This window comes from Myotis yumanensis, unplaced genomic scaffold (genome assembly GCF_028538775.1).
Source record: "Myotis yumanensis isolate MYYU_CA2020_CCGP unplaced genomic scaffold, mMyoYum1.0.hap1 SCAF_10, whole genome shotgun sequence".
NCBI classification, from domain to species: Eukaryota; Metazoa; Chordata; class Mammalia; order Chiroptera; family Vespertilionidae; genus Myotis; species Myotis yumanensis.
The window spans coordinates 2,268,680-2,280,121 of record NW_027223761.1 but is presented as its reverse complement, the minus strand read 5'-3'; the positions used below and the strand labels follow the sequence as shown (position 1 = coordinate 2,280,121).

General features: G+C 62.8%; 1 protein-coding gene across 1 annotated transcript; it reads right to left on the bottom strand.

Moving 5' to 3' along the window:
• Positions 1–613: 613 nt before the first annotated feature.
• Positions 614–11,080, bottom strand: FADS1 (fatty acid desaturase 1). Its single transcript, XM_070427202.1, has 12 exons — positions 10,731–11,080; positions 8,868–8,978; positions 7,890–8,087; positions 6,898–6,999; positions 6,669–6,797; positions 5,325–5,385; positions 3,931–4,007; positions 3,038–3,135; positions 2,752–2,848; positions 2,417–2,496; positions 2,209–2,334; positions 614–1,860 (listed from the first exon to the last, which is right to left on the bottom strand). Exons 1-12 carry the CDS (start codon positions 10,932–10,934, stop codon positions 1,809–1,811), a joined length of 1,335 nt encoding a protein of 444 aa, XP_070283303.1. The 5' UTR covers positions 10,935–11,080; the 3' UTR covers positions 614–1,808.
• Positions 11,081–11,442: the final 362 nt, after the last annotated feature.

The window sequence follows — 11,442 nt, the reverse complement described above, 5'->3', positions numbered from 1 at the left end:
TAGCATATTCTAATATGCTGGCTCAAAGACTGCTGTTCTAGTAGGATGGAGGTTAGAAAAGCATTGCTTTGCAGTTCAGCTTTGAGGCCGTGTGCCTGCAGAGGAAGATTTAGGCAAAAAGCAGACACAGGGACCACCCAGGTACACAGACTAGAAATGAGTTCAAGGGTGAGGGCACCGCCTCATAGGAGGGATGCACAGAAGCCTAGGCTCTAGCGTTTGAACATGGCGCCCTGGGAAGGGCTGGCCTTTCCTGGCCATAGTCCACCTGTGCTGTCCCCTGGGTTTCCTGATGCTCGTTCTGCCCAAGGGGCCTATGCAGAGGGCAGGCTGTGTGGGGATTCATGTTCGAAACATGTTCAGAAAGAGCTTAGACCCACAGACGTACAGTGGCTTCAAGAACAGGCACAGGGAGTCCTTTGGACATGCGCAGAGGAGCCTTCATTTGGTCGAAATCTGCTTTACTTCTCAGCTTTCCTCCGTCAGGATGTGGTAACAGAGTTGGCAGGTACCAAAGGATAGCGATGCTGGGCCTGGTTACAGGAAACACCTCTGGCCAAGTGGGAGGAAGATGAAACTAAGACAAACGCAAACATTGGGAGTTGTTTTTTTTTTTTTTAAATATATTTTATTGATTTTTTACAGAGAGGAGAGAGATAGAGAGTTAGAAACATCGATGAGATGAGAAACATCATCAGCTGCCTCCTGCACATCTCCCACTGGGGATGTGCCCGCAACCAAGGTACACACCCTTGACCGGAATCGAACCCGGGACCCTTTAGTCCGCAGGCCGACGCTCCATCCACTGAGCCAAACCGGTTTCGGCACATTGGGAGTTTTTCAAAAGTGAGTTCAAATGTTAGTTCTGCCACAATCTGACCGGAGGCGACTTGTTCCATCTCAGCCCGTCTCCTCAGCTGTCATGGGATTTGCGATCACTCATGTTCCCACTGTGACCGTCGGAGCCTTTGTCACCGGTGTGTCCGTTATTGGCCAGGTGAGACCACACTGGCCCAGGCTCAGGAGAAGGCCACACGTTTGAGGCGCTTTGAGGCCCTGGGCTTGGCTCAGGTAGCTTCGCTGGGTTTGCTCAGCCTGGGCCCAAAGCCAGCAAGCTTAGCAGGACCGAGGACCTAATGCTCCCTTGGGACTCTGGGTGGAACACGGGACCAACGTCAGCAGGATCCTTCGGGGCCAGATGTCTTCCGTACCGCAGCCGGCCTTTGCCCTGCGTGCTTCTACAAGTGCAGAATTGCTTCTCCGGGAACCTGAGGCTCTTGGAGGTCACAGACTTGGTGGCGCTCGAGTGAGCTGAGCCCCCAGGCACTGCATGAGGCTGGCCTCAAGAGTTCTAAGCACTGATGCTTCCTAAGTCTGGCTCCAGAGGTTCAGCTGCTCACCTCCCTCCACCCTGCGGACCTCAGGTTTGCAAAGGAGAGTGAAGTGGACCCGGAAGATGAGTTCATCCCTTTCTGGGTGGAATTTTACTGCTAAACTTCCTGATTCCTGGGCTCAGTTGGTCCTCCCTATTCTCACACCTTCCTGCTCAGCAACCACCTACATCTGACACTAGAAAAAAGAAACAAACTCCCATCCCTGCCCCAAGAGCTCCACCCCTTCCTCCCGGGGCTGGCACGTTCCCCTCCCTGTTTGGGTCCTAAATCTGCCTGGAAGGTCAAGGGGAGGGGTTTGAGCAGAGCCTTGATCTCAAACCGCCCCCCTCTGGGTGTTAGGATTGTAGTGGCCTGTCCCTGGGGCTTCCTTCTGCATTGGCTCCGGAGGCTCCTCTTCCAGGAGGGGGGCTGCTGTTATTGGTGAAGGTAGGCATCCAGCCAGAGCTGCCCTGACTCCTTCAGGGAGCTGCAGGGGGAAGAGGGGAGCAGACGGTGAGGGGGGCAGGGCAGGGCCGAGCCCCAAAGCCAACCCACCCACCAGAGAGGTAGTGAGGACTCTCGCAGAGGTCTGGAAGCCCGTGTCCATGGCTTGAGGCCCCCTCCCTTCCAGGTGAACTCTCTTCCCCTCTATCTGAGAAAGAGCTTGGGCCGCACACAGGAGCAGAGGGCTGACTTGGCCACGCGGAGCGCCCTGCTTTGGCCTCGGGGGGCTCCATTCCACGGGCGGGGGGCGGGGGGGGGGACCGACCTTCCTATCGCCCCGCCCTGCCCGCTTCCCTCCCCACCAGCCACCCCCTCAGGCTCAGAGACTCACTGAACAATGTCCGCGAAGGCCGTGAGCAGGGGCTTGGACTGGTACTCGACGCCGTGCTTGGCACACAGGGAGCGCACCAGGGGGGCCACTTTGTGGTAATTGTGTCGCGGCATCGTGGGGAAGAGGCTTCGGGAAGAACGGGCAGTCAGGGCTTCTGCTCCTCCCCGCGCGGACCCTGCCCAAGGCCCTGCTTCCGGTGTCTACTTACTGGTGTTCAATCTGGAAGTTGAGGTGCCCACTGAACCAGTCATTGAAGGCCGACTTGTGCACGTTGCACGTTGCCTGGAGCTGGAGGGGGAGGGGAGGGCATGGCTCTGAGTACCAGATGCAAAGGCCAGTCCAGCCCTTTCAGCGGAGGGGCGGCGGGGCTGTGGGACTGTCCCCGGTCACCCCGCTCCACATGGTGGCAGGAGAAGCGTCCAGCTAATGAGGCGATGCTGCCGGAACTTGTGTTACTGCTCCCCGGTCCCCTCCCCGCGTCTCTGCCCACCCCGTTTTTTCCTAGCTGTGTCAGCCTCGTTCTTCCAGGTCACTGTCCCTTACCTGGGTGGAGACCCAGTCCTTGTTCTGGTCGTGGTCAATGTGCATGGGGATATGGTTCATCTGTGTCACCCACACAAACCAGTTGCTTTCCAGGAACCTGGTGGGTATAAGACAGACAGGACAAGCGGAGCTCAGAGTTCCTCTCCCGCAGGGACCTGCTCCAGCCCGGCCACCTTCCCGGGCCAATGCCTGAGATACCCGCCACCCAGAGCCCCACACAGCCCCCGCCAGACTGGTTCCCCCCAACATCTCTTCTCCGCCAACCCCTGCCCCCGCCTGACACTACCTGACCACGAAGAAAAGGCCCAGGAGGCCCTTCAACCCCAGCAACGGCAGGTAAGTGAGGGCGATGCGCACATAGAAGCTGATCATCCAGGCCAGGTCCTGCGGAGAGGCAGAGCGTGAGGACGGCACAGCACTCCCCCTCCCCTCGCACTCACCTGCTGTGGCCCCGCCCTGCTACCCCGACTGGATGGAACACTCAGTAACTGTCTGCAGGGTCTAGCGCCACGGCTCCTTCCTCCCATTCCTAGTGGCACCCCAGCCGCCCTGCCTGTTCCTTCATGGACGCCGTGGCTACAGGGTCTCCTTGCCGCCCGCTCCTCCCAACCCAGCCTCGTCCTTCATGTGCTGCTAGCAAGTCCCCCAGCATCGCGGCTCAGGTCACGCGGTGCCCGGGCCAATCTCCAATCGCTTTTCTGCACCAGACCCCTCCCCCGACACTCGGCTCAGAGGCCATCCTCCCCCCGCATCTATCTGTCCTCCAGCGGCAGCTGCACACATGACAGAGCCTTTTCTGACGCCTCTTATCGAGCCGAGTGTCGTCAGTCCCTTTTGGAATCTCAGGCCCCTCTGCCTGAACCTCGTCCCGGTGTCAACGGCGCCCTCCGCCGGCGCCCTCCACCTGCTCCGTCAGAAATGTCCTGGGAGCGGGCGCCGCCTCCCACTCGCCCTCCCCACTCCCCAGCCTGCCCCTGGCCAAGCCCAGCCAAGGACCTCGGGAGACTGCTGAGTGGACAGGGCGCTGGGGGGGAGTCCGAGTCACCCGCCGACAGGTAAGGGAGACCTATACCTGGTCTTGCTCTACTTCAGGCCTGGAGTCAACCTCTGTGGGTTCCCCTGGAGGGCCCTCCCCCCCTCTCCCCCCGGGAGCTGGGGACAAAGGCCCAGGAGACTCACCACCCACTTCTTCCGCTGGATAACGAAGAAGAAGATGTACCACTGGAAGTAGAGAGGCAGCAAGGCCGGGGGCCCAACTGGGGAGGAAACGGAGACGCGGAGGAGGTGTGAGCAGCACGAAGTCACTAAAGGGCAGGCGGGTGCTGGAGGGATGGCCTCCAGCATCTCCGCCATCTCCTCCTGTTGCCCCTGCTGCCTTGGCACCCCGTCCCTGGGAACCAGCAGGCACTGGAGGTGGGCATGAACGCAAGTCTGCAGAAGGCAGTCTCCCAAGAGGATGCCAGCAGGGGGCGGGGTGGGAATGGCAACCTGCTCTGCCCCTGTGCCTCTCCAAGGGCCGGCTAACACTCCCCCATTGTCCTGGCAACAGCCCTGCCCCTGCCGGGCCTTCCTACTGACCCTGTGCCTGCCCCTGCCGGGCCTTCCTACTGACCCTGTGCCTGCCCCTGCCGGGCCTTCCTACTGACCCTGTGCCTGCCCCTGCCGGGCCTTCCTACTGACCCTGTGCCTGCCCCTGCCGTCAGCTGCCCTGCGTTCCTGGCTGCTCCTCCGTGCAGGTGAGGGGGCAGGAGCGTGTGCGTGTGCGTGTGCGTGTGCGTGTGCGTGGATGGGGGGCCCTGCTGCTCCCTTGTGGGCTGAAAGCTCACTCCCACCCAACCCAAAGCCTAGCAGTCAGCTGTGGAGAGGGGGGAGGTGCCTCCCTTAACACTGGGAGCTGAGGAGGGGGACAGTGTCCGGTGCGTTGCCCCTTCTCTGCACAACCCCCACATTACCACGCCTACCATGGCTCCTCTCCCCTGAGGTGTCCTGCCTTCCAACATCCTTTCTTCTGGACGTTCCTGCTCTACCCTCTCCATCCCCCTTTCTCCAGTGGGGACGGCTGGTAGCAGGCAGCTGGGACCCTCCTCCCTTCCTTTAAAACTCCGGTTGGAAGCATTGTAGAGCAGAGTTTCAAAGCAGGGAGCATGTGGCGTCTTCAGAAAGAGCTTAAGACGACAGATATGTTCCTCCTCTTTCCAACAGCTCCTCCAATCCCTCTTCGGGCCCAAACCTCCACAGCCACATCTTCACGTCTCTGGGTGGGACCATGCCCCACTGAGAAACCTTGACCCAGGTCTCTGACAGGTTTCGACATGAGGTTTTAATTGGGATGCCCCCCCCCCCCCGGCCCCCAGACCATTCAGTTCTCCGGTGGAAGCCAGGGTGGGACTGGAGGAACCTGACCAAACAGGAGGCTCAGTGCGGAGAGGGCAGACTGCTCCCCCGCGGGGAGTGCCCTGCTGGGGGTGGTGCTTCCTCCAGCCTTTACCTGAGATGCCAGGACCCGGGCAGGCAGACGCCTTCCCTCCTCACATGCTTCGCCCCCGCCCGCACGCCCCCGGAGGGACACTCACTCAGGAAGAAGTATTTGTGCTGGTGGTTGTACGGCATGTACTTTTTCTTCTGTTTCCCAAGCTGCGAAGAAAAGCAAACACAAATCAACTCCCCCGGCCCAGTCACCGCTCCCCTCCCCCTTTGACCTTGGCCCGGCTCAGGCCCACTCCAGGGCTGTTGCTGCTGCTGGAGGGCGCCAGTTCGATTCCCGGTCAGGGCACATGCCCTGGTTGTGAGCTCGATCCCCAGGGTGGGGCGTGCAGGAGGCAGCTGATCCATGATTCTCTCTCATTCATGTTTCTCCCTCTCTCCCTTCCTCTCTAAAATCAATAAAAATCTATTTAGAAAGAAAAGGAAAAAGAAGCAAGGCTTGCTGATATGGGTCACCCCACCCCAAGCAACACTGAGAGGGGACCCTGGGAGGAGCGTGTGTCATTGGCTGGGTGGTGGGCAGAGCTCTGGCCTCCTCCTGCGACAGTCATGGAAGGGAGCCCTGTCCTTATGACCCTAATAACTGCCCCCGTATGCTTTGGCCCTGGGAAGCCAGACGGTTCTCTTTGGGGTGGTAGGTCCTCTGTACCCCTTGTCCTGCAGGAGAGCTGGGAGGCAAAGGCGGGCCGGCACAGGGATCCATGCCCAGGTAAGCCACAGCCAGAGAGGGTGGCCACGCCCAAGCAGCAGGAGCCGGGCATTTACTGACATACCAGCAGGCAGCCTGTCGCCAACCTCAGAACCAGGCCAAAAAAGCGGGGGCGGGGGGGGGGGGGGGGGGGTCCCAGGTCTGCGGGTAGGAATCTCCTAACACCCTAGTGCCAGCAGCAGCAGTACAGGCAGTGATGTGAGAAGGTTCCCTTCCACTTAGACTCTCGCGTTGTTTTCTCACTCTCTACTGCAGGGGTCCTCAAACTTTTTAAACAGGGGGCCAGTTCACTGTCCCTCAGACTGTTGGAGGGCCAGACTATAGTTTAAAAAAAAAACTACGAACAAATTCCTATGCACACTGCACATATCTTATTTTGAAGTAAAAAAACAAATGTTTTCGGCGGGCCGCACGTGGGGTCGCCCGACGGGGGCCATCTGTCACTTTCAAGGACAGGGGGGTGTTTGCACAGCCGTCCCCAGGTTACCCTTTGGGTCCTCAGCAGCGTGGGGCACCTTACACAGTAACTGTTCTGCCAATTGGAACTCACTCGGGAGAACAGGTGATTCTGCCCTGGGCAGCCCATTGCCTCCCACAACGTCCGGGCAGCCGGGCAGCCGGCCCAGTGTCTTCCCTCGCCCCCCTGGCGGCACTGTGAGCACCCCGAGCCCTCTGTTGGCAGCTCTCCACTCTCCCAGGCCTTCCCGCCCACGCCCCGGCTCACCTCCACAGAGAGGATCTTCCCCAAGGCGAAGAAGAAGGGGTGCATGTTGATGTCTGGGTCTTTGCGGAAGCAGTTGGGCTTGGCGTGGTGCTGGAAGTGCATGTGGTTCCACCAGCTGGCGGGGGCGCCCTACGGAAAAAAGGGGGCATGAGTGTGAAAGCCTAGCGGCCCCCCCCTCGTAGTCCTGCATCAGCCAGAGTTTCAGAAAGCCCCTCCCCGTGCCACTGACCTTCAGGTGGCCGATCACGAAATGATGTAGCAGGTGGTTCCACCTAGAGGTGCCGAAGACAGACAGGTGCCCGAAGTCGTGCTGCAGCCAGCCAGCCTGGGCCTGCGAGAGAGGTCAGTGTCGAGAGCCGCGCCCCGGCCCCGAGTCCCTCCCACCGACCTGCAGCCTCTGGGCCTCACCCGCCGGCCAGCGATGCTGCAGGCCCCTAACTGAGCTCACCAGGAGAGGAGCTGGCCAGCCCGGCCCTCCCGTTGGCTGTGGCACAAACAGGAAAGCTGGACCCAAGCACATTCCCTTCCCTGCCCGTCATGGAGACCTGTGACTTACAACGGGCCGAACGTCCAGACCACAGGGAAGGACAGAGGGACACTCTCAGGCCTGGCAGATGCGTCCAGGCAGAGTGTTAGAGCCCACGCATCACCAGCACGTGGGTGGCCTTGTGCCGGGAGGAAGCCAAGCTTTGCTGATAAACCAGATCTTGGTTCTTGGCACCCTGGGGCTGTGCAGAACCTGACAGGAATTTCCCGGAGAAATTCCCCAGGAAGAAGGGAGCCCTGGGAGAAGCCGCTGGAGCGGCAGGGAGAGGATTGAAGGCGCACTGCGACCAACAAGCAGACGGAAGCCACAGACAATGGCGCGTGTTCTCTGTTCTCCCGCCTGTCCTCAGCTCTGCCCGCCGCGGGGAGGGCACCTAGGCCTCCTGAGGGGAGGAGCTTCCCTGGGGAAGCTGGGCATGGCCGGGCTCTTTTTTTAAAAATATGTTTTTATTGATTTCAGAGAGGAAGGGAGAGGGAAAGAGAGAAACGTCAGTGATGAGAATCACTGATCGGCTGCCTCCTGCACGCCCCCTACAGGGGATCCAGCCCACAACCTGGGATCGTGCCCTTGACAGAAATCGAACCAGGACCCTGCAGTCTGCAGGCCAGATGCTCTATCCGCCGAGCCAAACTGGCCAGGGCCGGCCGTGCTCTTGCCAAGCCGGGGGCCCTCACCTGAACTGCACTGAGCAGCACCGCACTGAGGACGAAGGGCAGGAAGGACGTCCCGAAGGCCCACAGGGTGAGCCAGGCGGCCGCGTCCATCAGCAGGATGTGCAGCAGGTACAGCAGGAAGAAGGTGCGGTTGGCCTTCATGAGCCCCATCTGCTCCACGGCCGCCCGCAGCTCCCGGAATTCATCGGTCAGCTCTTTCTGGGGAAGAGGGAAGCGGGGGAAGCTGCTATTCTCCCCAGCGGCACCGCAACCCCGCTTGGTGACCGGGGGCCTCTGAGGCCAGTGGTTCTCAACCTTCTGGCCCTTTAAATAGTTCCTCATGTTGTGACCCAACCATAAAATTATTTTCGTTGCTACTTCATAACTGTCATGTTGCTACTGTTATGAATCGTCATGTAAATATCTGATATGCAGGATGGTCTTAGGCGACCCCTGTGAAAGGGTCGTTCGACCGCCAAAGGGGTCGCGACCCACAGGTTGAGAATCGCTGTCTTAAGGCTCAGTACTCGCGGGCCGCCCCCTCCCTCCCCGCCACACCTAGGTAGCAGGTGCAGTCTTCCATCAACACACCACAAGCCCGAGGGAGGATGGTGGGAGGAGGGGCTATGGGATCCCGCCAAAGAGCCTGGTCACTGGAACTTAGAATCGATTCAAGTCCCGGTGCTGCCCTTTACGGCCGTGTAACCCTTATCCGAGCCGCAGTCTTCTCATCTGCAAGTGCTTGAGGGTGATAGGAGGTTAGGAGCAGGTGCTCAAAATCGGTCTCCTGTTGATGATCATGGTCGTGGTGGTGGCCTTGTGAGAACCATGGATCCCAGAGACCCCGCTCCCTTGGGCCTGTGACCCACTGACGCAGCAGAAGAATCGGGGATCCCCAGGCACTACCGGCTGCTGGTACCCAGGGTCCCGTCTAGGCCTCCTTTCTACCCTCTGCCCCGCCCCCAGCACAGGGTCTCCAGGCAGCAAGCAGGGACTCACATTCTTCGTGGGCTCGAAGTTCGGCTGGTCTGGAGCCAGCTCTCCAATCAGGAGCGAGTTCATGTACTTCCTCACCAGGCCCATGTTGATGTGGAATGCCATAAAGGGGTCCTGCAAAGGTGGGGCGAAGGCAGGACCGTGAGGAAGCCAGCCTGGCCCCGGACTCTGGGAGGGCTCCCACCCCAGGTCAGCATGGAGGCTGCGCCGAAGGTCAGACCGCCCCCCCCCCGCCCCGCCCCCGCCGGCTGCCCTGAGGGTGCTCAGACCTTGTCTAGGTGTCCGCAGCCCGGGACCACCCAGCATCTGTGGTCCAGTAAGAAAGGCACTGCACCAAGGGGGGGGGAGGGGGCCAGAAAGACCTCCCTGGGCTGGCCTTTCCTCCCGTGTCTCCAAGGACAGCTTTTACGCGGGGACTGTAGGTGTTGGTGAGAAACGGAAGGGATGGTGGGGCTGGGACACTTCTCGGTGGGACTTAAGCCCTCCCCCTGCCAGCGTTCTCAGGAAAATGAGCCGAGGCTTCCAGATCGGACCTGGGGAACTTGTGCATGTCCCTCCTTCCTTCCATCGGGCCTCCCCGTCTCCTTAGCGCTTTGATCACACCCTGCGGCTAATTTGGTTATTGGAACCCGGGTCCTAGGTGATAAGATCCCCGTCCTCAGGTCAGGCAGCCCCAAGGCTGCGGGGGGATCCACTGGAGAGGCGGGAACCAGGGCGGAGCCGGCGGTGGCGCCACGCAGCCGGACCAATCGCCGGCAGCTGGAGCCCCAAATCCCCCTGCGGGACCGGCGGTACTGCCTGCTCCTACGCATGCGCCGGCACGGCCTCGGCCCGCGGCCACGGTCTGGGCTCCACGGGGACAAGCGCAGACTCTGGCCTTGTCCCCCGGGCGGGCTGCGAGGGAAGGTGGGCCCTCGCCTGGGAGCGCCGGTGCTCCGCTTGGACAAAACGGAAGCGCTGATGGCAAGGGCGGAGGGGGAGACAGCAACGGGCCAGCCGCTGGGCGAGGGAGGGGAGGAGGATGTAGGGGAGGGGACCAGGCGGAGCGCACGTCCGACCTCTGGGTCCCCAAGGGTGAACCCCAGCTCTTCAACCCAGCGGGGAGGTGCCCGGTGCCTGAGCGCTGGGTGGTCTAGAAGGGGAAGGGGAAGCGGAAGGCGCGGGCCGGGCGCACTGACCCCGCTGGGTAGCCTCACGGGACTGCAGCCGGGGGTGCAAAAAGCCGTCCGCCTGCGGCTGAGCGGCACAGGATTCGCGGGCCGTTACGGGGTCCTCGCCGCAGTGCACAGGCAGCCGCTAGCCCTCTTCTGCGGTGCGGCCCCTTCCCCACCCACCCTCCCGCCTTCACCCTTTGCGGGGCTCCCAAGACAGCGGGCGCCCGTGGTTCCGGCCTGGGCCTGACCCCGAGCGGTTCCCTCCCCGGCGCCCGCTCGCGGGGTGGCCCCGAACACTCAGCCCCCCTTCCCAGCACCGCTGACAGCCCCGGCCGCGATCCCGCCCTCCCTCCCTGCGCCTCGGCCGCCCCGCCGTCCCGGCGCCCGGCAGCCTCCCTCGGCCCCGGCCGAGCCCCGTTCGGGGCCGGCCGCGCCTTTAGACGGCGGGCTCGCGGCCACAGGCAGGGCGCACGCAGGGCCGGCGGCCTTTGTGTGGGTGTGAGCGGGCGGCCGCCATCCCCACTCGTGTTCGCAGCCTCTCCTCCGCTGGCACCCCGTGCGCACAGACGCCCAATCCCTGGGCAGCGGGTCCGCTCGGGCCCCGCCGGCTCCCCCGGAATGAGTCGGTGCTCGGTTCTGGAAGCCAAGCTTCCTGTCCCGCGCACGGAACCTCGGGCCCCGCCTCCTCCCGCGTCCCGGTCGCGGCGCTCACCGTGGCATCCTGCCCCGCGTAGTGGCTCATCACCCGGGAGCCCCCGGGGTGTCGGCGGACGAACTCGCTGACGTTGTACACCTTCCGCTCGATCACCAGCCACCGCTCCTGGCCGCGCCCGCAGCGCTGCGCCACCTCGTCCCAGGTGAAGTAGCGCGGGGCCGGGGCCGGGGCCGGGGCCGGAGCCGGCGTCTCGGGGGCCATGGGGCCTGGCGGCTTCGCGTCGGCTGAGCCGGAGGGACCGGGCGCAAGCTCTGGACCCGCGGATGGCGCGTCGGGCTCGGATGCTCGGAGGACCGGTTCGCTTTGCCCCCCGAGCGCCGCGCCGGGTTTTCAGCTCCCGCTGCCCGACCCCCGGGCCCGCTGCGCGCGCTCCTATTGGCGGAGCCGCGTGACGCGGAGCGAACCCCCGCCTTGCCCCGGGGCGGAGGGTCGCCGGCTCGGAGGCGCGCCCCCTGGCGGGCTCGGGACGGGGGGGGGGGGGACTGGCGGGGAGGGCGGGGAGGGCGGGGGGGGGGGGGCGCCGCGGGATCCACTGTCCAACGCGCGGCTTGGCCCCCAGGAGGCGCTGCGGGCGGGGTTCCGGTGCAGGCTCCTGGGACCGGACGGCCCTGGGCTCCAGGGCAGGAGTGGGATCGCAGGCGGCCAGAGGCGGGGCGGGAGGGCGGCCGACAGGCCGGACCCCCGGGGGCTTGGGGAGGTGGGTGGAGAG